This window comes from Misgurnus anguillicaudatus, chromosome 9 (assembly GCF_027580225.2).
Source record: "Misgurnus anguillicaudatus chromosome 9, ASM2758022v2, whole genome shotgun sequence".
In the NCBI taxonomy this organism is placed as follows: domain Eukaryota; kingdom Metazoa; phylum Chordata; class Actinopteri; order Cypriniformes; family Cobitidae; genus Misgurnus; species Misgurnus anguillicaudatus.
In genome coordinates this window covers 10,272,569-10,298,121 of record NC_073345.2, presented here as the reverse complement: position 1 = coordinate 10,298,121, position 25,553 = coordinate 10,272,569, and the positions used below count along the sequence as shown (strand labels likewise).

The following is a 25,553-nucleotide window of genomic DNA, read 5'->3' as shown; positions in this document are numbered from 1 at the left end:
GACTGCCGTATTTTGATATAATTTTGCATGTGTGTGTCCTGCATTTTAAAATGCGTGTCTCCATCCGTGCATTTGTGCGCACAGAAATCAGCTCATTTTAACATCTTCTTGTGCTCAAATTATGATACTTTCTATAGTTATTTATTTCTGAATGATGCATATTTAAGGATTATTGTTAAAGAGATTCTCATTTATGGGTGATTTTCCACAAAAATATTTTGTGCCTCTTCTGACTGGGTAGACCAGCCATCAATCTGAATGGGCCAGTGCCACACTGGCCCTTATGTGGCCTCGCCCCTGCTCCAGCCACCAATAATATCAGATTACTATTTGTTCTTGCATAAATGATGCCTTTTCTTACCTAGCTTGAGATTGTATGTTATCAATAGGGCTTGGCAAAAAAAAAATTCCAATTAATTTTTTTTTTAAAGTGGTCGATTCAAAATTGATTCTCAAAGGCCACTAATTTTTCTTTTATGAAATAACCTGATCCTGTTTGATCAAGGAATGCGACTGTTCTGACCTTTTTTCAGCATACATTTTTCATCTTGCATCAAAATTGTATTGTATTTAACATAATTGTATGAATTTGAAAATTAGAGATGGGTTCTGTTTTAATGTACACAAGTGTACCTTAAAGGAACAGTATGTAGGATTGTGGCCAAAACTGGTATTGCAATCACAAACCTTGTGGCTAAAACTGGTACTGCAATCACACAACAAGTGGCCAATACACAACATGACAACATAAAGCAACATGAGCATAAAAATCGATCCGAGAATCGGAATCGAAAGGAGAATCGATTTGATAGCTTGTGAATCAAAACCGAATCGATCTGGAACATCTGAATCGATACCCAGCCCTAGTTATCAAATTGTCAGATTATCAATATAGACATATTGTACAGAAGTAAATAAATCCACTATAGTTTTAGGTTTCTATATTTTACATTACAACTATTGGCGAATAATTGTTCTATTACAGTAAGGAATTAAAGTTAAACAAATGGTTGGGTTTAAAATAACCTTTTCTTAGAGTGATTTCTCCATCGACAGAAAAGTAAATACCATGAATAAAGCAACATGCTGTACTGAAGGCGAGACCATGTATCAGTGTGACACTGTTGCATCATTCACTGTTTCCATGGAAACCGCTGTTTTGGTACAGTCTGTGCACGTTTTGGCATTATCAGATGTGCAAGGTCAAAGCAATGTGTAAAGATTATTTTCAATCATGGCGAATATATTGGGTTTTATCACATAAATAATGCCTTGATCACAACTCTAATCATCCAAATATTAAATGTAAAACATGCCAAACATATTATCCAGGTCATATTAGCTTGTTTTATTTGTATAGTAATTGTAAATAGTTTATGATACTGTACTAAAACAAATACACATACGGGCACCACAATGTTTTCATTTGTAGAGAATGATGGAAAAAAAAAACAATGGTCTGTGTTGTATTTACAGATATTTTATTATTATTTAATTATGCTGCAAACAATGACATCAAGATATACTGATGGACAAATATTTATTTACGTGAGCGCACGAGTGCGTGTCAACAGTGAGACCACAAAAAGCAGAATGAAGTCCTCGATATTGGGGATTCTCAGTACATTAACAAGGCAGAAAGGCGGACAGCTGGAGCCAGAGCCCACACACACGCACACACACACACATAGCTTTGAAATGGCAGTGGTTGTGCAAACATGACTCTACTGTTGCAGACCAGCAAGCACAGCAAACTACTCATCACAGATGTAGTCTTAAAAGTTGCTAATTGTTGCCCTATTACGGCAGCCAGAACGTCTTCACCACACCTTCCAATAAACGTGTTTATGGCAAACACATACATACCTGTTCCTTAACTTATTGCACGTTGATCTATCACACAGGTGCCCAGAATAGTGACTTTGTGTTTAATGCAACGACCTCCCTGATTCAAGAGAGACCGACTAAAGTTTGCCAAAGAGTACTTCAAAAGGCGACGTCTCCTGAACTCCTCACAAGCATGAGCGAGAGCAGACAGACAGCGGATGGTGCAGACAAGCAGCAGAATGATAAAGCACGGTAGCTCAATGTAGAGCATGTTGCATAATGAATAGTAACCTATTAGGAAGCGAACTCTCCTCTGGGCTTGCAGAACGGGGATGGTTAAAGTGAAACTGTGAAATATCTTCAAGTGGTGTTTTAAAGTAAACGTTCCGTCCCTAAAGTCGTATTTAACGCGCAGTCCCGAAAACGGCAAATATACAAAAGCGATTTCATTCAGAACCACGAGGAAAATGGCACTCGACCTGCCTGTCAGTAAATTAATTTTGTCAAGGCCCTCCATAAGCACAAAATGTGTGGTAATGGAGGGTGTCAGAGTATATTTTCTGTACAATAATAAACAAACAAAAATGTAAATCTAGCATCTAGTATCTCCTCCATAGACACGTGCACTTTACCCTCACTGTAAAAGTGTTATCGCTTCTCTTAATATGCGTTTTCTGTCCTCCTCGTCCAATGGGAATTCATTTTTAAAATGTGGTTGAAGTAAACTGGCTAATGTAAAATGACATTATAAAGAGCAACAAGGTATGGATGGCGTGCCCAAAATATGAACTTTATGCTTACAGCAATGGGGAGAACCAGGCGAGCACCCCAGTATCTCTCGAAAAAGAAATGAAAATTAAAAAACGAATATTTTTGAGTGCCCCGTGTTCCCCAAACAGCATCATTCTGCCTTCTGTTCATAAACGCTTGAGGCCCGAGCATCACCTGTGCTCTACGTCCCTATGATACTTTTAGATGATGAGAAGCAAAAAATTTACAGTATACAAGTTTTGGATTCATGCAAGAATACCTGTTTTACTTTTTACTTGTTTCATTTTTTCTCCTTGTGAGTGTCTTGTGTAACATTTAATAAGCTCAAACTACATCCAGAGTAATTTACATAAAAGGACAATAGTTATTGAGAAGAGAGCTGGATGAGGTGGTAACCATAGTAATGACTGCATCCTGAACAACAGGTGTGGGAGTGGCCAAAGTGGTGGCGTAGGGGAGAGGGAAAGGTCGGATCCTATGTCAATCAGCGACATTCCCACACTTTGACCGTTTGATCTACACTTCCCGTCACCACGTAAGGAGACGTCTTATGGAAATCTGAGGAGGAAAGGTAGGGAGATAAGCACAAGGCAAAAAAATAAAATAAAAACTTAGCTCTAATTGATCTTCTACTTGTAGAGTCACTATGAGTCACTACTTCAGTGAGATCAGACATTTTCCCATAAAAGCATCCGGAATTTCCAGGAATGAACGGGTTGGCTTACCCAGAGAGGTAACAAAGTGTTCGTGGGCACTCAGGGTCTTCATGCAGCGCTTGTTCTTATAATCCCATATACGAAGTGTTTTATCATCAGCACAGCTCACTATGAACTTCCCGCCTGGATGGAACAACACTCCACGCACCCAGTTATCATGACCAACCTGAGAAGGAAGAAAACCAAAAGTTCAGGGATAAATGCTAAATAAACCTCAAAGTGGGATACAGAATTGCAATTACAGAAGGTTCCACTAGGTGGCAACGCATAGGTGTGGTAACCTATACTTGGAAAGTGATTCTTTCATTCAACACATCCCAGTGAGTAGTGAACACGCACGCACATGCATGCAAGCACGCACGCACGCATACACAAAGAGCAGTGGGCAGCCATTACTGCAGTGGGGAGTGATTGTGGGAAATGTGTCTTGCTCAAAGTATCTCGGGTGCCATTCAACAACCATGTCCATCTATATTTCTGTCTATGATTTTCTGAGACATGTAAAGAATAATTGACTACAGCGTTGAATTATCTAAAAAAATATGCACACCCAACCCTATTTTCCCACCGGTTAATCAGGGCACCATACTGGTATCACTGGGTGGGCTCGTGCCTCTGGCCTAATCACAGCCGTGATGATATAGAGCTATATCACACGACTCTGAGAGCGATATAGCTCTATATATATATAATATCTCAGACTGTTGTAGCTCTACTCACCAGTGTCATAAGGCACATGCCAGTACTTATGTCCCACATTTTAATGGTCTTGTCTCTGGATCCGGACAACAAGAATGGGCCAGGCTTTCCACTTTTCTTGTTCTGCAAAGGAATATTAAACATGCAATCTTTAAAGGGGTGCTTCAATGGTATTTCATGCATTCTGACTTATTAACACGGTTATAGAGTTGTTTCCTCATGCTAAACGTAGGCAAAGTGTCAAAAAAAGATGTTGGGTGTGTTACAGAGTATTTCTGTGCCGAATGCACTTCGCCAGGGTTCCTACAAGTTTCGGAAAGTTTTTTTCGATTACGGGTCCAGCTGACATTTCAGGGGTTTCTATACATTTCACTTCTTTTTATGGGCACTTCCCCCCATAAAAAACCCAGCCCACCCGTCAATCAGCTAGAACTTACAAACATTCACATCACGCGACACAGCTTTGTTTAATTTCAAAACTTAACAATGGCATGAATGAAGAAGTGTGTTTTTGGATGTAAGGAGAAGAAAGTCAGCCTTATGAAAACAATGGATATAGTTTATTATCTGGGGTAGCAGCGGAGTTTTGCGTGTGTTTGATGCGCTGGATTTCATTGAAAAGTCCCAACCGGGTCATGAGTTGCACGCGGTAAGTAAGACTTCTGTCTTATGTTGGAAATAAGCGTGTGCATATTATATAAATGACACGAACATGTAGTGAATCATAAGTTACACAGTGTTGTATAGTGTTGCATGACTCGTACTCGCTCCTCCCGCAGTAGTAACTCCTCCTTCTTCATTTTTTCGTACGTTATCGGAAAGATTCGGTAAAGCTAATCTTTCTTTTACAAATCTGATTAAACTAAAGACTCTTCAGAGATATAAAGGATATAATACTACTACTGCAGAAACAGCATGTGTTATGTGAGCTTTAACAACAACATATGAAACATTACGAAGACATCACAATCATGAAGATAAAGGGGAAAAGCACGAAAAATAGTGCAGCCTTAAAGGGATAGTTCACCCAAAAATGAAAATTCTGCAGTGGGAAAAATTAATACTATAAGGTCCACTTCTCAAAATATCTTCCTTTGTGTTTGTCACAAAGAAATGTATACAGGTTTGTCACAACATGACAGTGAGTAAATGATGACAGAATTTTTTATTTTTGGGTGAACTATCCCTTCAATGGTTAAGCTTAATGGTATAAATTTGTTGCAATACAAGTTCAAATTTAAGTGCCAATCCTGCCCTCTGTCTGTCTCTCACCTCAGAGCCAGTGGCCTCAGATATGGTGGGGTGTGCGCTCTCAGGAGCCCAGGAGATGCACTCCACCACATGTTCGTGCTCCCGCAGCTCTGCCTTGCACTCCTTGGTTGCCACCACCCACACACGCACCGTCTGGTCATTGGAGCAGCTGGCCAACAGCGTGCCATCCTGATTGGGCCGGACCATACGCACCCACTCCCTGTGACCCGTGAACGTCTTCACACAGTAACTGAATAGAGACGGTATACATTAATCAGTATACATTTACAGCACGGGTTACAATAAATCTTAGATTTTATCCCCTAATCAAATATGATTTATTACAACACCAACATTAACCTCTCATTGAGGTTTTACCAAAAACTACCCAACACCAAGAGCTAGACATGTGACACATGACTCTTGGAAAATATTTAGCCCACAATCACCCCACTATGTTCGACTCAAACAATAAGGTTCAGTGTTACTCACCCAGTGGCCACCTCCCACATTTTCATGGTCTTATCCCTGGAGGCAGACACTATGTGATCACCGTTGGGCATGATGGCAACTGACGACACATTGTGATCGTGTCCTAAGGACATAAAAATGTTTTATTATTAATATTATTATTTTTAACATCTTTTGTTTAAAGATGTTTGACAACATAAATGGTGGAGTTAAAACATTACAATGATGAAAGAATAAATATATATTAATATGTTTGCATACATTAATATATTTATTTTTTATTTAAAATATATTTGACTAATAAAATAATAAACTAGCATTATACAACAACCCTCCTACTCTATTTAAATCTTCAAACTAACTAATTTGAATCTGAAGTGACTAAGACTAGCCTTGATTATGACATATGATTAAAGAGGGTCTGGATTAGAGTGGGAGATTAAACCCGTCCGCTCTGTTAATCCTGACCCAAACAAACCTTTACCCTCCTCCACTCCCCAGATCAATAGGTCGTGACATTTAGAAAGAGAGAGGATTTTAAGTCACACTAATACAGATCTCAATAAGCTTCAAGTCCATGTGGCTGCGGTAGATTATGGGTTAAAGGCTGACTTGTACAGCAAAACAGTAGCTATTATTTAGTAGCATATGGTGTCAAAGGTTACCATGCATGGTCCTGATGCACTCAAATCCCTGGAAGTCCCAGAGTTTGATAGTCATGTCCGCAGAGCAGGATGCCAGCAGCTTTCCAGTCTGGTCAAAGGAGATGTCCTGTACAGAGTCAGTGTGACCCTTCAGTGTACGCTCAAAGTCTCCGGCCTCGTAATCCCAAACCTGCAGGATGACACAGTGAGACAGACTTAAAGACTTGATTGAAGCATTTAAAACAGTAGTCACCAACACATGGATCGCGGTCAATCTTTCTTCACCTGTAGATCCCACAAGTAAAATAAAAATAAGTTGGTCCAGGTCCGGACCGGACCATCGCGATCACTGGATACAATTCCCGGCAGCCTGCAGACTAATTTGCCCTGCTGCCAGTCAGCGCCTTTATTGCTTTTATGTACCAAAGTCAAATTTTCAGAATTCTGCATTCAATAGAAACATCAATCATTTTCACTTTAGCCTACTGCACACGCATAGTGTACTGCAGTACGTATAGTGTGGATTGGTGAATGGATGAGTCATAATTTGACAGGATTCATTTTTAGCACAACACCATGAAGTGCTTTTGCCGTATTTTATATACAAACGTAATATAAAAAACACAAGAATCTTGCTTTGTGGACTGTGCGTGATGTTTCTTCAACAAGATTAAACCATGAAATGGATCATGTTCTTCACCTATTGTAGCCAAATGTTAAGCAGTTCTGTCAGTGATTGATGATGAACTGATTATGGGACAGTTTTAAAGGCGGGGTGCACGATTTGGAAAAGAGAGTCGGGGACGAGTACCAGAACACACTTGTAGCCAATTAGCAGTAAGGGGCGTGTCTACTAACCAACATCATTGCCTGGGTTGCTTATGTGTGGGGCGGGTCTATCAAAAGAAGGTCCAGATTTGCGTGTTTGTTTATGTGATTTCAAATGTCAACATTGGCTTTCAGAGATCATGCACCCCGCCTTTAAGCCTCATTTGATGTCAAATCACTGCTCACATGAATGGAGCTAATTTATTAATTAATATAAAATTTCATAAGTTGTCAGACCTTATTTGGTGAACCAGATATTTAAAGGTCACATTCTTTCTGATCCCATATTTAAACTCTAGTTAGTGTGTAATGTTGCTGTTAGAGCATAAATAATACCTGCAAAATGATAAAGCTCAAAGTTCACTGCCAGGTAGGGGTGTAACGGTACGCAAAAATCACAGTTCGGTGCGTACCTCGGTTTTGGAGCCACGGTTCGGTTCATTTCCGGTACAGTAAGCGGAAAAATGCAAACTGCAGGTTGTTTATTACTATAAACTTTTTTTTAACAATTTGTTAACACTTTTTTAAACACTTTTTATTAAAATATAATAAATAAAATATATATAAAATAAAAAAGAATAATGAATAAAATACTGCTGCAAAGTTCTCCACTAAATAACATCCTTTTTTCATTATTTTATAACAGTAGGTAAATCTTTTCTTAACCTTCTCTTAAACTTTTTCTACTTAAACCTTGCAATAAACTAACAAATTAAATTCCTGAATACATTTATGAACTATTAGCCTACATTATTGCCACCAAAAAAAAAATTCCGTTTTGATTTATTTTGGATTTTTTTAAGTCACAGTATTGAATTGGTTATGTATCATCTCTGTAAAAAAAATAATATTACTGCTCTATGTGTAACTGCATAGCAAGCAACATGATGATATACTTATTATACACTCATATTGAGATTAGTGATTTGCAAACATTGCCATCTTTTATCTTTTGCACGTTTCTCCTAATTTTTGCTTGTGTTGCCAATGTAAGCTGTGACTTAAACTAACAAACCCCTCCGCAGCTGAGTGACAGCCGAGTTAGCCCGGGTTACAGCTCTTCTCTCTCCCTAACAGGGTAACTGATTGCATTGTGACAATGATATGATTGACGTGAGGTGCAGATGAAAAATCTGATCACACATTTCGTTATTCGCCATAGAAAGCGCGGCTCATAAAGACGCGCAACCTCTCACGCACTTTTGAAAGAAGAAAACACTTGCTTTTAGTCGCGACCCCGTAAATGTTTACATCAATAATCAAACGAATATACAACTATACAAAGTAAATAAAAATCTTTCTGCAGGCCGAATTATGTTATATGTTTGACAGAAGACTTGCGCTGAACGCGGAGACTTCCGCCACTTAATATGTTCGTGTGGAAACACGGAAATTGACCTATGTTCCGCACACAAAAGATTGCATTCGCCATTCGGTGCACATGTGCACCGTGCCGAAAGCCCTGTACCGAAACGGTCCAGTACGAATACACGTACCGTTACACCACTACTGCCAGGCAATATATTTTCTTTAACAGAATTCCCCTTTCAAAGCCTACAGCCAACGGCAGGTTTGGACTACAGCCCTCTACTTCCTGCTTTAATGACTTCACTAGAAAAGTTTTTTGACTAAACTCCGCCCACAGGAATATGTCAGTCGCCTACTAAACTAACGGCAAGCTAAGCTGCTGTCGAATCACAACACACTAAACAAACTACATAATCAGAACTCGTTACGTATTTCTGAAGGAGGGACTTCATAGAACAAGACATCAGACCGTTTTGAGGACAGTGAAAACAGCGCTATACAGATAAGTAAATTGTGTGAAAAATACAGCGTTTTTTTACACGTGAAACATGAACACATGTTATACTGCGCACTGTAAACGGGACCTTTAAAATAGAAAGTTCCTTATAATAATGATATTTGAAAACATTACAACTTGAATTTCAACAGAGACAATACAACTATATTAGTAAACTTTGTAAAAGTGTTAAGCTTCTACACGTGAATACCCTCATTTATTGCCTTATTTAGCTACAAGTAAAAAATCTAATTGAGCAAATAATATTTATGTTTTTATCCAATTAGTCAATTAATTGATAATAAATAAATAAATACATAAATAATTGCCCAATTAATCACAGTAAAAATAACAGTTTGGTACTTTCAAAACCCAGCATAGTTAGTTTTTTGAAAAGTTTACTTTGAAGGAGTTTACAATGAAATAGTCGAATCTCACTAATTAACATCAAAATAACAGATAGCAAAAAGATCTCCAAGGGTGAATCATTGCGTACTGCAGCAAGGCAAACAAAAGACAGTCAGGATAAAATCTGACACTTTGATTAAAACATGAGCTATGATATTTCTTTGAAATCAATATGCCTCTCTCACACCAATAAAAGGCACAGAAATGCATAAAGACGCATAAAACAGCAGGCAGAGAGGGTTTGTAAGTGCACTGCCTAATGTCCAGAGATCTGCTCACTGTGCTGTTGTCCTGGGTAACCACAGCATCATCATTTCTCCATGGAGATCATCAGTGACTCAGCAGAAAGAAATGAGACCAGATGGATTTGAAAACCAAAATTTAGCACAGCATGCTTGATCCATGAAGTGCTAAATATAATGCAAATGTCTTTTTATGGGTAGTTCACCCAAAAATGCCAATTCTGTCATCACTTACCCTCAGGTTGTTCTAAAGAAGATAAAAAAAAAGAGGATAAAAAATGATTGACAGATTTTCATGTTTGGGAGAACTATCCCTTTAAGTCCATTTTCCCAGCCTATCAGCTGTTAATACATCCGAAAAATAACAGAACAAACAAACACCCAACACACCTTGATGGTGGCATCTTCTGAAGCAGAGACCATAAGACTGAACACAGGGTGAAAGATGACACGTGTAACAGGGCTTCTGTGGCCACTGAGGGAGTATTTTTCAGGAGGGCGTGGGATCCATTCTTTGGGGTCTCTTTTTTGCCCAACGGGGCCTCCTAAAGTGATTTCCTCCTTAGCTTCATTTAGCTTTGACTCCAACTCCATTACCTAACAACATTAGGGTTAGATATTGAAAAGACCAATACGACATGTCCTAGATATCACCATTGAAAAAAAGAGCAGAGACGTGGTTCTTTAGCAATCATACACACCTTCTTTTGTAATCTGATGACCGAGGTCCATTTCTTTTCCAAAAGGCCTGCGTACTTCTTATCCAACTCCTCATTCTGAAAACATTACAAGCGAGAATGGGAACACGGCTTGCATACTAAAATCACCAAATGGGGCAAAAACTACTAGCCAGCAGGGGCAAGTGATTGGACGTTTATATAAAATGTACAGTAAGTGATGGGTGCATACTTACATTGTACCTTTAAAATAAATAATTATTTCTGAATGGAAACATCATAAAAACGGTTTGTCTTTTCTAAAAGCTTAGTGTTAAAATCATCTTTACCATATCCAACTCAGCTTCCTTCTTAAATACAGAATACGCCTCTTCATAGCCATTGGAGCGCAGATAATCAGCTATAGCTCGATTTCTGGAAGACAAAGAGATGACGTAATAAGACAGAGATATGTAACTATGCTATAAAGCTTCAGTAGAGTGGGATATCTCAAATCACTTAAGATGTAATGCACGGTAAGTGATCGAGGAGACTGGACTTATCACATTAGCAGAGAGCCATAGAAAAATCAATAAGTAGGAGGTCACATAACATTAGATCCATGCAAAACTTGTTAGGAACATCATTTGCCACATATACACTGCAAATGTTTGGGAGTGACAACAACATTTAAAGTGAGAACTAATGCCTAAATTATTGCTATGTTTGTGTATAAAATACACATTGCTGCTATAAACAAGTATCTCATAAGTGTTACCTGGATGAAAATAAGTATTTGTGACTAAACATGTACTGCTGCTCTCAACTTTAAAGGAATAGTCTACTCATTTTCAATATTAAAATATGTTATTACCTTAACTAAGATTTGTTGATACATCCCTCTATCATCTGTGTGCGTGCACGTAAGCGCTGGAGCGCCCTGCGACGCTTCGATAGCATTTAGCTTAGCCCCATTCATTCAATGGTACCATTTAGAGATAAAGTTAGAAGTGACCAAACACATCAACGTTTTTCCTATTTAAGACGAGTAGTTATACGAGCATGTTTGGTGGTAAAAAATAAAACGTAGCGCTTTTCAAAGCGGATTTAAAAGAGGAACTATATTTTATGGCGTAATAGCACTTTTGGGAGTACTTCGACTCGCCTGAAAAGTCCGCTCCCCTTCTCACTCTCACTCCCATAAGTGCTATTACGTTCTCTTTCTTTGGTACTTTATGTAAAAGACTCCAGCACCTCTTTAGCAAATGGTGAATATTTCATAAGCCAACCAACGGGCTAAATTTAGCAAGTCCTAACCCTTGAGTCTAGTTTTAATAACAGTGACTTTCCTAAAGGAAACTGACCGAATGGAAACAATCAGTCCAGTAACCAGACTTGAACAACTGCTGTGTCATGAAGTTTTTATTTAAAGACATGGCAATGTGCAATTCTGTTATAATACTCAACCCTATTTTAATGTTTAAAGTACACAGATATATACTTTGGCTTTCTGTACACGTAAACACTGGGTCGCTTACCGCAACAGCATCAGCTTTACTAAACGCATGTGTTTGGGAAACCAGTGACGCTATAACTGTGCAAAACTTAAACACAGCACCTTTAAAAGCAATAAATGAAGACACCAGGTGGACGCCGACTGTAGGCTAGTGTTGGGCGATATGCCCTATTTTCAGATCGTCCTATCGTCAGCCTGAGAGATCGGCGATACACGATATTATCGGGGGGCGGGGCAGTAGTTTACTCATTTTTTTATTTGTTAATTTTTTACTCATTATAACAAGTCACTTGATGGGTGGACAAAAAAAAAACAAGAGCAACACCGTCATGACCGCAACCTTCTTAAAACTGATGCCATTAATGCGAGCGCGTCATTAAAACCTTAACCATGATTACTTAATAACTGTAATAACATGCATCTGCACACGCACACACACGTGCGTGCACATACAAACAATTCAATGCATTTGTTTAGTGCTGTTGCAGAAGACTACACGTGTCAAGCAGTGGTGCTCTCAGAGGAGCCTTTTTAAACGCATCGGTCCAGCGGAACGCGATCATATTTTAAACACAATCATATATTAAACACGAGTGACGTGTTGCTACAACTCAATGAAATGCATATCATAAAAAGGATTAATACCTAGTAGGGATGCACCGATAGGATTTGTTTGGGCCGATACCGATGCCGATTTAAACAGACAACTTCTGGCCGATACCGATGCCGATACCGATATTAAACACTTGTATGCAATACTATACAGTTGGTCTATTAGCTAGTTTATTTCTGCATCAACTGAACATGGATTGGATCTAATTAACATTCAACTGACCAACATAATAAGAGAGGCACAAATTAAGCTAAAACAAATATAATAAGACAGAATGACAACCTTCAAAGGTGGTTTTTGCTATTCAGCATTTATTTGATAAACAACATTAACTAATCTTTTACATATAATGGATTTCTTTATGCAGTTAATTAATAAAAAAACGGTATCGGCCTTTCTTGTGCTATTGCCGATATGCCGATGGTTTCAAATTCATCAAAAATCGGCCGATAAATATCGGCGGCCGATACATCGGTGCATCACTAATACCTAGTGATCTGACTTCGGACAGAGCGCAGCTCTCTGCACGTACGCGAGAGTGAGAAAGAGGGGCTAATATGCAGCGGGTCATATTTTAAACAAAAAGTAAAGTTTGCCTCAGCTCGCATGAAACGCATTAAACTGAACAAATACATAAGGATTACTACTTTAGTTTATGTTTAGACTTCGGACAGACGCGAGAGCGCGTGCACGTGAGACAGAGAGAAGCGCAGCTGCTCATGACGCAATGGATTTAGTGGTAGAAAGAGACCAAGACGCGCGCATTAAGTGCAGGTACGTGCAAGGAATTCTCTCTTTACAGGCTCTCCGCGTAAAGTGAAGCCCACAAACCCTCATGTGAGGAAAAGCATGCATTGTGGGTGTTAATATAAACTATGATGATAATAATAATAATAACCATTCGCCAACTATCGTCATGACTAGAGTTCTCAACGGGTCGGGCCAGCCCGACAAACCCGACGGGACCCGCGAATTCGGGCCGGGTTCGGGTCAAAAATATAAGCAACTGAGTCGGGTCGGGTCGGACCTCGGGCTTAATCTTTTACGCTCCGCGAAAAAAATTATTAATCATCACTGCTGTTCACCGTAAAGAAAGTCTGGTCTGGCTGCTGCAACATGCATCACAGAGATGGGCGGGGGATAGCAATAAGCTCCGGGGTGGATCAGCAACGGATCCAGACTGGAGCTGCCGGCTTCAAAGCGGATCCGTTGCGGATCCGCTTCAGAGCAGATCCGTTGCGGATCCGCCCCAGAGCTTATTGCTATCACTGCGTGCACGCCTGTTGCCTGGAGAAGAAGAGATGGAGAAAAGTAAACTTGCCGCAGGTGAATTCATTTTAGGCATATTTTATTTATATAGCCTATATTTAAAGTTTATTGTTTCAGTTGTTTGTATTGTTATAAGGCGTGAACATTAAAGCTTGGTTTGAATTTCCGTCTGCTGGTCATGATAACAGCCTAACGTTACGTGTATGAGAAAAAAAAGGCAGGGGGGGGGGGGGTCGGCGGCGTCGGGCCGCGGGTCGGGTTCGGACAGATAATTCACGTTGATGTGTCGGGTTACATCGGGTCCGGGCTTTAAAAGCCACGGGCCGGGTCTGGTCGGGTTGTAATTTTCAGGCCCGTTGAGAACTCTAGTCATGACTATCGCCATGAAAGCCTGCCATTGGCGATATGTCTGAAGATCGTTGATACACGATACTATCGTCTATCGGCACAACCCTAGTGTAGGCGCTTGCCAGCTTTTTTCAGCCGAATGCTGTGGTTGCTATGACACTTCTGCTTTGTTTATCAGTCGTTGAACAATGCACCGGTTGGTTGTTGTGATATTTGTCCCACCCCTCCCACACTGTAATTGGACGCCCGAGTGACGAAAATGTTTCAACTCTTGTGGCTCAGCGCGAGCTTCGCCGGCGTAAACGTTTGGTGTGCATGCTACCTTAAGCTTCGTCTACTTTATGTAGTTTATTGTGTTGGGTAGCGACCCCAGCACTTTTTAGAACACCGACCGAATTATGTCAGTACTACAGAGGACCGATTCACTTTAAATCAATCCGTGCCTAATTTCGGTACCTGGCTGAAAATGCATCTAGGAGCTGGTAGAGCAAGCGACCCACCCTGTGACGTGACAGCAAACAAAAAGCACAAACAAAAAGCTTACTAGTTTCTTCACCATTTTCACAGTTTAAATCTGAATATGGGGAAATCCACAGGTTTTCTAGATTATTCTAGATTATTCAGTGACCCCTTGTGCTGCGTGAAGCATGAAGAATGCACATGGATGGACAGGCAATTACGAACCCATCCTCCACTCCTCATTCATGATGCTTTATGAAATATTAAAGCTAACTAGCCTTCATAGACAGCAGCCCGAGGCACAGGCAGTCGTGCTCTTTACAACACCAAGTTTTCCACACTTAACCTATGATGCATGTTCTGGGTGCTTGTTTGTGTGAATGTGGACTTACAATTCATCTCGTTGCCTCTGTGACAGCACCATTTTGGCAAGAGGGTGGGGGTGCTGTCTCTGCCCCAAGTAGGGAGCTGGTGAACAGTCCCGAGCAGCTCCTCAGCAGGATGGATTGTGGGATGAGACACACAATCTCACACTCTCAGGCTAACCGACGTCACTGGAAGCACTTTTAACTTGTGACTTTCTCGGCAGTGAAGCACCAGGTCAGACCCACTTGAACGATCAACAGTGTGATTCACTTGCCATCTAGAGAGAGAAGGTGAAGAAGTCGTCATTAGTAAAAGAAACATAAAATCAGTTCATACAAGAGTAAGGTGAAGCGGCAAAAACTCTGACCAAAGTCTACAATGGGCTCAAGTCACGTACCCAGACAATAAACATTCATAAATACTAGGGGTGGAGGGGTATGACCGAAAAACAATTTCACGGAATGTGTCATTTTATTTCATGGTAACGGTATACATTAGAGCTGCAACAACCAATCGATAAAAAACAATGACGACATACCTTGTACAGCGCTATGTTTAGCCTTTCATTGATAAAACTAAAGTGGCTGATCTCCGCATAGTGTTTATTTTACAAGCATGTGAAAGTTGCACAATCTTATTTTTAGGGCTGCAACTAACGATTATTTTCATAAAACACAGTAGGGATGTCGCGATACCACTTTTTCATTTCCGATCAGATTCTGATACCAGAATTCCGAATGTCAGCCAATACCGATACCTGCCCGATACTACTGTAATTAAATGTGTGCTTTCTGCTACATCTAGTATCATTTTAAATGAAAAAAATCAATAATTTAAAATGATTTACAAGTTACAAGAAACATTAGAAATTATTAATCATGGCACTGTTTAGGAGTACATATAATAGGTACGTTTGATCAATTAAGTATGCTAAACATTTTTTCCTTAATTGCGTAAAACTGTCATAGTAAAAAAGCTTTAGTGTGCAGATGGTTATTTTGGAAATTATGCACTTGACCAGACTTTTATGCACATTTCGGGTGCAGAATTGATGCACCTAAATCATCCTGTACTCTACGCTTATGGCGTTTCATCCGTCCGCATTCACACAAACTTGAAGACGCTGGGCAAGATTGATCAAATATGTTTGTACTATAAGCAAATTGCGCGTTATACTACATTGCTCCAGCAGCGCACGTGTCACTGATATATACGCAAGTTTTGTCTTAGCTTGCTTAAAGTTAAATTTTTTTTACAACTATTAGCATTATGTGCGAGAAGTCCTTTCCTTATTTGGCGATGCAGCTCCTTGCGCACCCCTTGAGATACCTCTGCATGCGAGAGACCCGCGGTGGATTCACTGTTGCTACTGTTGTTATGAGTGGATTATTTTACGTTTTCCGTCACACTCAGTCTAACATGCGGGAGTGCAGAGTTAGCCACGCCCCCTTTTTTACATTCCACAGAATGCACAGAATAAAAAAAATCTTACGTCTCACATTTTATTTCACGGTAACGGAATCAGGGCTCCAGACTGCCACCAAAATTTTAGTGTGCGCCACTGAATTTTACATCCAGTCGCACATGTGCGACCAGTAAATTTGACCCTTTTTTGTGATGTGACACTGAATTTGAAACAGCACATTGTACTTTCTGCATCTTATCATCAAAGTATTTATTAGTAATACAGTGGAAATTAGTAGAAATGTGATTATTTGGTTAGCCTGTTGATTTACGGTGTGTGCCCCTAAATTTTCTGGTTGCGCCCCTAAAATTTTCACTGAACGGAATATACGTCATACTGCCCAGCCCTGATAAATACAATGATAGAGAAGATATTCATCCACAGGTATCCTTGCTTATCCTTTAATTACCTTCAGCTTCTAATCAAATAAGTAGCCACCATTCAATCCATGTGCACACAAAGTATTGCTTCCCTTGCAAAAATATCCATGTTAACATATATCACACTGAAAGTGTTGACCGTGGTGTAAATCTCTTTGGCTAATCCTGACGGTGGTCCAATACAAAAGTCAGGAACAACAGACAGAGAGACAGAGATGAAGACGAGACTTTGTAATCCTTTGACAGCCTGAAAATATTAGCTCTAATCTGCATGGTGCAAACTGAAATAGCTTGATGCAGGTGAAAAATATCTCATCTGGCCTTCAGCAAACAGACAAAAAAATCCTACTACAACCACTACAACAAGTCACTTTTTAAGAAAAGCAACATGAATCTTTGTGAATTCATGCATTCACAAAGGAGGGCATTGTTTTGCCATAAATATTTAAATTATTATTATGGCACCAGCATAGTCTCACAACTACATTACAGAATAACCTGGACTTGTGAGATTACCGTGCACTGCGTACTATTCCTTGCAAGACAGCGCTTTGTTGCGCACAAGAACTGTTCCCGTTTCTTTGCATGCAGGTAATTTTCAGCGCATGCGGGCATCAAATGACATGTTTGGTTTACTTTCTCTGGTTTGTGGTCAGGAGTAACTATGTTGCCAGCTGCACTGGACACGTGCTCTAATGGCAGTGCTGGCTGCGGTCACGCAAGTATTTTCTAGCTATCTTCAGTTTTTTTTAACCAGTCAAGTGGCTTGTTATAGATAATTGAGTAAATACATAAGTAATTAAGTAACCTTTGACCCGCCACCCAATGATATCACGTATCGTCAATCTTACACGTTGATGACATGATCTGATGAACAATCTGACTATGGATAAGATCGTCCAACACAAGCATACAGACAAAAAATCTTTAACAAATGTGAGTAGGGATGCTCCGATCGATCGGCCGCCGATCTGTATCGGCCAATAATGGCATTAAATGACTCGATCGGTGCTCGCTAAATCTGCCGATCTCATAAACCGATCTTTCTGTTTACTTTTGTCATCAAAAGGATCCTGAATGCGGTTGCAATTAAAGACATTTTTTACGTGGGCGGTGGCTGAACGCAGACAAGCAGCTGTGAGGAAAATAAAAGTTTAAACGCTCAAAACTTTAAGACGCATGCAAATAAGAAACTTTTGGCATGAGGATGCAATTGTCCGTGATAGATATGTGTTGTATATGCTGTTTGATGGGGATGTGAAGACGCCTCGCGCTGTTTACCGGAGCGTGTCCTCATACGCATATCTCTGTAAAGGCAAAGAGAGACATACAAATCTGCACGCTGCACATGAGCAACAGGTTGTAAAAATGCTTATGATGCTTTACAACCTGTTGCTCATGTACAGCGTGCAGATTTGTATGTCTCTCTTTGCCTTTATAGAGATATGCGTATTTACCGGAGGACGCGCTCCGGTAAACAGCGCGAGGCGTCTTCACATCCCCATCAAACAGCATATACAACACATATCTATCACGGACAATTGCATCCTCATGCCAAAAGTTTCTTATTTGCATACGTCTTAAAGTTTTGAGCGTTTAAACTTTTATTTTCCTCATAGCTGCTTGTCTGCGTTCAGCCGCCGCCCACACACAGCAGCCTGTCATCAGTGCACGTGAACAGAGCGATCTCTGTCAAGTCTTAAAGCTGCAGTAACCTAATTCATCTCTCAATAAAATCACTCTCTGCTCTTGACTAAAGAATTTTTATACTGCATACGAATGCGTGTATATTTAATTAATACAGTAAAGTCTGTGAAGTGTTTTATTTTCAGTACTTTTAGGAGATATAAGCCTTTTTAAAGCCATATTAAATTTCTCTTTGCAGAATAAATATTTGTTGTGCTTATTTATTTGAGTCTCTATTAAAACAATAATATACCTAATTACTGCAAGTAATATAACAAAGGCAACATCCGTGGTATTATTTTATTTAGAAAGATTGTAACAGTTAGTCATCAAAGAGCTTGCATATCAGCTTTTTAAAAAAATCGGTATCGGAATCGGTATCGGCCGATCACGAAGATTACAAATCGGTCGGTATCGGCTGCAAAAATCCTGATCGGAGCATCCCTAAATGTGAGAAATGTTTTATCCTTGATGGTGCATGACATCTCCCTTCTGCAGCTATAAGCTTTTATGCGCTTATCCTACTAGCAGAACAGGACTATTTAAGGAATATTTGAGCCAAAATTGAAACTTTGTCACCATATTTCTACTCTCATGATGTTACAAACCTGTATAAATTTCTTTGTTATGATAAACACAACCCTTCATGTTATATAGATATTTAAATGAACAGAGCATCCTCATTTAAAACTGTTCATTTTGCACTGAAACTATTTGAACTTTTTGCACTGATTTATTGTGTTTGTCACATGTGTTTCTTTGTTAAGTGGCTCAAGCAGACAAACTGAAATACAATCTTTATTTGACATAATGTGTACCTTAATGTAATTCATAAAATTGGTATCAAATAAAGTATAATTCAGGACATGTATCGAAGTCAGGTAGGGGTGAGATTCTCTATGAAAATACGGCTGTGTGTAGTAAATGCCGCTCCATTTGAAAGCAGGTTATGACGATATACTACTAATCACGAAACCCGCTTTACTGATGAGATACCCATGAGAAATGCAGGGGATTTATCGCCCACCCCTAAATTCAGGGTATCGGTATCATTTTTTTTACAGTAACAAGACCTACAGGCCAGAGGAGACATGCCAAACTTCAAAAGCGTTCTCTGATAGGAAGAGGCAATAGTTTTATACAGGATGTAGAGATGAAATGGTATGAAAATTTTACATCACAGTTATAGTGACAAAAAAAATCGCCATGGTTATCAATTATCATGGCTTTGTTAACAAATTTCTAGAAATATCAAAAAAGTAATGATGCTAATCAAATTAAAGTAGATTTTACATTTAAGTGCACTTTTGTATGCATAAACATCAAATAAATAACAAACATTGGGTCCTGAGGTAAATGTTTATCTAGTTCAGATAAAACTAAACTGAGTAAATCAGATTTTCTTATAAACACAGGACAAATCAGCAAGTCATCTGTCAGCGTATGTTCTGCGCAAATTGGGTGTACTTTATGACCCAGTAGTGAGCTGCACGACACCTGCGCTCACAGCAATAGTGAAAGAGTAGAAATGAACTTTAAACTCATCTGATCACATCATTTAATTGAAAATGAATAGAAAAGATGGATCTGTCTAAAGAAATATTAAGGGCGCACTCACACTATCCAAACCAAACCGCTCTCGGGCGAGTTTGACCCCCAAAGCCTGGTTTATTTGACTAGTGTGATTGCTCTGTTCCGCATTGGTTAATCGCGCTGCGGCCGGATTGCAGAGGTGGGCTGGTGCGCGGTTTACTTGGGCTCAGGCGCAGAAGGCTGTGGTGTGAGCGCAATCGCGCCTTAGCGCAATTCAAAAGGTGAAGACGTCAGTTGCGCGACCACTCACCTTCATCTTCCTCCGTAAAAACCTTTTGATGCGAGCAGCTGGGTTACGTGAATGTCCGACCTGCACACGTGACAGATCAACTAAGCAATATGATGACATGTGAGTGGGCTGTCTGTAATCGCGCACCAAACGACTCCGAAAAAAAAACACAGACTTATCATTACGGCGGGTTCCAGTGTTAAGAGAGAGCTTTACTTCCTGCTTTTTTAAAACAATCGCATCTTAATGACGAAAGCGCACCCGGACTCGGATCGATAAAGTACAGTGTGAGTGCGTGCATCTGGGGGAGTAGGGAGGGGTGACAATCGCGCTGGGGCATGGTTTGGCTTGGATAATGTGAGTGCACCCCAAGTAACCATGTGTCAGTATAACTAGGTTTCCCTAAATGTGAACATTTTGGGGATTTAAATTCAGTGAGTAAAGTCATCACAAACACATGGGAGCAGCCGTGAATTAATGTGTTTGTCTCACGTTATAGCTTATATTGGTTGAGGCTGGACAGGGATTTTCAAGCCGTGACACTGACACGGTTAGACGGTAATAAAAAAATTATGTAGTAATACTATCTGTTGGACATTTTATTGGGGTTAACCATTAAATCGGTTATTGTTATTTCTCTCTAACAGGTTGTTGTTAAAATGTACAATTATTTACACCAAAACATGTGGATGCCAGTGGGATCTAATCACCTCGCAGCTCAACTTGCACAAAAAGTGAATTTAGTGAGGCAGTGTTTAGACCGGGATCTTCAACCTTTTTGTAATAAAGAGCTACCACAATGGAACAATACATTTTAAAATTGAGGATATTAGTAGAATGTGCTTTGGCGGGCAACTCACAGACTCTGTGCGGGCACCATGTTGAAGACCACTGGTCTAGACGTAGCCACTGATCGCTTTTTATTGTAGTGGAGATGAAAGCGTAATGATTTATTAAACACCATTCGATGCAACCCGTTTGGCACTTCAGTCAAGGTATAGCATGAAGTCAAATGTGACAAACAATCAGTAACGAGTTTACACTTTTCTATAATGAAGTGGTAGCAGAGCCTTCATCTCTAGCATCACTTTGTCCTAAAATGGTCATCCAGAGATAGCAAATGCATTTGGTCTGTATTAGAGGTTGATTGATAGTGGATTTTACCGATAACAAAGTTGGCCCCTGCTTGCAGTTAAACGATTAATTGACCGATAGTTTTTAAAATGGATACTGGATTAAAAACATAACACACTTAAAGTAAAATAGTGCTAAAATGTATTACAAAAGTAATGAAACAAACAGTAATGAACCGTGAAAATTTGCGAAATTAAATAAATGTGTAAATAAAAATATATTAATTATAATAATAAGTATATAGACATATAAATATGTCTGTGAAATCCTACCACTGGTAAAATTCTAATTACATAAATTAATATTATATGTGTAGTCTTGTAATTTATTTGTTCAAAAGATGTATTGCAGTGAACTGAAATCAGATTTTGAATAGTAGGATATGTTAACGTGGCCGATGGCTGCATATAGGTCGCTTTCTCTTGTTATTAACTTGAAAAATAAGGTTACCAGCTGGAAATAAACAAATGCAAATCGATTGTAATAATCATGACATTAAACATTTGCGTTGGATTTATCCTATTTTTGTGTAACTGTTTGAGGTACTACTAATATTAGTGTCCTGTCAGCCTTGATGACAAACAAACCTGCTGTTGTTTCTCTGCTGATGCAGCATCTATTCAGAAAATGTATTACTTTATAATGATAATATGAAGCAACTGACACACTCAGAAAAACTATCGGCATGGATTTATTTGCAGATCGCTGAGTGTTTTACCAATTAACTATCGGTGTCGATTAATCGGCAAAAACTATTAATCTTTCTACCTCTAGTCTGTATGCTAATGAAGTGTATAGGAAATAGCCTAACGCCTGTTTCACACATACTCCATATGCAGTGCGTATTGCGGTACGTATGCAGTGGGATCCGTCAAGCACCCCTTCAACAAATACTTTATTTGCAGTGCTTCTGCGTATCAAATGATCATGTGATTGACACTTTCTGTGGAAAAGCGCCTCCTCAAAAAAAAAAAATACATAACATAGCATGCATGCTGTGTTTTTCACATAATAATATACTTAAGATATTATTTGATGAACTAGATAAGAAGTGTGGATTAAAGATCTCTAGCCTGTCTCTATCCTAGTGGTCAGCACACAGGAATGGATCAAAGGTCTATTTACATATATCATAAACATAAATTAGCAGGATAACTTGCTGAAGAGAAAATTTAGGTGACAGGCAGGGTTGTATAAGGTTTTGCCACATTATACATTTTCTACTATTTATATATTTGCATAGACAAGAGTTTTTATATAACGGCAATTAACGTCTAATATGGCAATAAATATCCTCATATAACTTAACATAACAGGATAATGACATTAATAAACAGACGAGAAAGTATGATTGACATGCAAATTGTATTATTATTCCCTGAAAAAAAAAGCAATATTACTAAAATAAACTCTGAAGTTAACGTGCCAAACATGCTGTTAACCGCACTAACAATAAATAACCTCAATAACAATAAAAAAACAACAACATTATTATCTTTCAAAACTTTCTAAGACAAAAAATATATTTAAAGGAACTGTATTACAATTATTAAAAAATGCACACATTATCCCCAAATTATACTCCCGTTATGAGCATGTTCATCTCTGGCCTCGCTCTGTTATGATTGACCATGGTTATGGTTATTGTGGTGAGACCATTGTAAATTTGTGGTTACTGTTATTTTACCACAAATAAAATTAGCGCGTGCAGTTTGCGTGCTGTAGCCTACAACAAAAACAGACTCTGTGTGGAACCAATCGCAGCACTGCTGTACCGCATCTGCAAAGCACCTCAGCTTCACCCACGTCCCGCCTCTTACCCATTTTCGGTTATCCGCGATTGACGGGCGACCAAGATGGCGACGGAAGGCACCGCCTACTATTGCTTTTTAAAAAAGCTCTTCACAAACCCATGTGTGAACTCACGGATACTACGTCCATACTTTTTACAGTCTATGGAGCTAACACACAAACACGTGATGCAAGTACTGCACAAGCACATGAACTGATCCTGCTATGAAATAAGCCAAAAACTAAGCTTAGTTAAACCTTATCTAATTTATTGAAGATCATATTAATCAAAATATAGAAGAAATCAAGTATAATCTATGTGAATATATAACCATTTGTACTATTTCTTTTACCATTATGTATTTAAGTTATTTTATTACCAGTATGCATTTGAGTTATTCTATGTTTTACCACAACACTATCTAATATCACATGAACATGTGCTATATACAAGCCATATTTAAGAAAAATGTATACTATATTTTACTATATTATATTTGGTCCATTTTTAAGAAATTAAACCTGAAATGTTTATACAACATGATGTCAATGTTTTAAATGGCCATTTCAAAAGGATAAAGTGAAGACAAATTGTATTACTTCAAAATTAAATATAAACGATGACGTCACATCGAATTACGTCAAACTGACGACAAGTTAGTGAAAGTAACCCAAAACGAAATAGGGCGGATAAATAATCTGTGCATGTTATAATTCTTGAGGTGGTAAATTTTGTCAATATTTATTAATTCCTGTTTTAAATATTAAGTTGCATGCTGAGAGACCCTTGAAGAACTTCAGTTACTTCATGTGATCATCCCAAAAACATTTCATCTTGATCAGAGTCCAAACATAAGAGGCAGACAGGGTTTGTCAGCGCTGATCATTTGTTTGCAAAATAAAATGTACGATTACTAAACATACAAAACAGCAAAATACCACACACGCTCTTTCTGAAAGACTCAATAACATAACATCGTAACTGTTATCCACCGGCATCGATATGATGAATCTTCGGCCTGACCCATTACAGGCACACCCAATTTCAAATATTACTGACAACATCCATTTACATGTAACTTTAAGGGCTTTACGTAGCCATATAAGTGTAAAATGGGGGTTTTCAAAACAGAAGTACAACTGACACGAGATGTTATGACTTATTTAGTGAGTTTATAGCGAAGAGAACGCTAACATGAACTAGCTAACATATGGGTCAAACCATTTCAGGCCGCTGTCAGATTTCCGTGAATTATGAAATGCGAATACATTAACTGCGAATTCAAAATGAACATAGTTTTTTTTAACTGCATAATGCTACTGACAGGGGTTACTTTTTACTGCTCTCAGATATTCCCACCCTTATTTTGCTCTAACGGCCTGTCCGCCATTTTGAGTCGGTGACTCCAGTTTCGCAGCCACATACACACTTTAACCGACTCACTTTCACTGTGTTACACCCAGCAACAAACACAAAATATTCTTACCTTTACGAATGAGGCTCTTCGCTTCTGACAAGTCACACAAGCAGGTAAAAAACTTAAAACGAATGAGATGTGTCTCTGCTGAAAGTCACTTCCGATTTTCCGGCTCAGTCAGCGCTGTTTCTCCTCCTTGATTTCTGTACCGCATAACCGTCTACTGGATGCGTACACGCGCACGGTGCTGTCGGGGACGCGCCCGCCTTGAAGAGTCACAGCGGTCGCGTACATCATAACCTTCAACCGACACTGCGGACGAGGCGCGTTTTACGAGATTTTCAATGTTGATAAAAATGTATTTTGGTAGACCTTTTTAATACCAATAATCAATTCTTATTTATTAAAGGTTATTAATTAAATGGTCACTATAGAAACAAAATTCAATTTACAACAGTTGTTTTCTAAAATAAGCAAAAGTAGAATAAAAAAATCGTATTTACCCTATGTAACGTTATATGATCTATATCATGTATTATATATAATACAGTTTTATAAATTATATGCATATACGTAATTAAAATGTATATAACTATATAGTAATATCATGGTCAAACTATGTTTATTGTGGTGCGAATATTGTACGTTTGTAAATTGCTTTGTTACAAATACCATCGTTACTGTAGTAAAACCATGGTTAATTCACCTGCAGAACTTGGGGAAGTAATAATATTGTATTTTTGTTACCATACTAAGATGATACTGTAACATAGATGATACATTTATGGCTGAAACCTCCACATGGTATGTTAAGGGCAAATGCTCATGTACAGTAAGGCATTACTTATTCAAAACTCATTGTATGTTTGTTTGAGCTATTATAAATTCAGTTAATTAAATATACATAATGAAAGTTAACACAATGCTTCTTATATTGGTTGTGATGCAAATGTCTAAAAAAGAGACCAC

The 25,553-nt window shown here is 38.8% G+C and overlaps 1 protein-coding gene across 1 annotated transcript; it reads right to left on the bottom strand.

Annotated features, from left to right (window-relative positions):
• Positions 1-1,464: 1,464 nt before the first annotated feature.
• pafah1b1b (platelet-activating factor acetylhydrolase 1b, regulatory subunit 1b) lies at positions 1,465-24,855 on the bottom strand. Its single transcript, XM_055180970.2, has 11 exons — positions 24,654-24,855; positions 14,915-15,165; positions 10,668-10,752; positions 10,363-10,437; positions 10,052-10,258; positions 6,401-6,569; positions 5,757-5,859; positions 5,286-5,514; positions 4,035-4,136; positions 3,324-3,480; positions 1,465-3,156 (listed from the first exon to the last, which is right to left on the bottom strand). The coding sequence occupies exons 2-11, from the start codon at positions 14,944-14,946 to the stop codon at positions 3,083-3,085; spliced, it is 1,233 nt and encodes a 410-aa protein (XP_055036945.1). The 5' UTR covers positions 14,947-15,165; positions 24,654-24,855; the 3' UTR covers positions 1,465-3,082.
• Positions 24,856-25,553: the final 698 nt, after the last annotated feature.

Bases quoted from the DNA above. Each gene is read 5' to 3' on its own strand.
- pafah1b1b (XM_055180970.2), bottom strand. From the start codon at position 14,946: ATGGTGCTGTCACAGAGGCAACGAGATGAATT. The intron at 10,438-10,667 runs GTAAAGATGATT...TAATGTTTTCAG, and splicing joins AGGAAGCTGAGTTGGATATG to AATGAGGAGTTGGATAAGAA. The intron at 5,860-6,400 runs GTAACCTTTGAC...TTATGTCCTTAG, and splicing joins GTGCATCAGGACCATGCATG to GACACGATCACAATGTGTCG.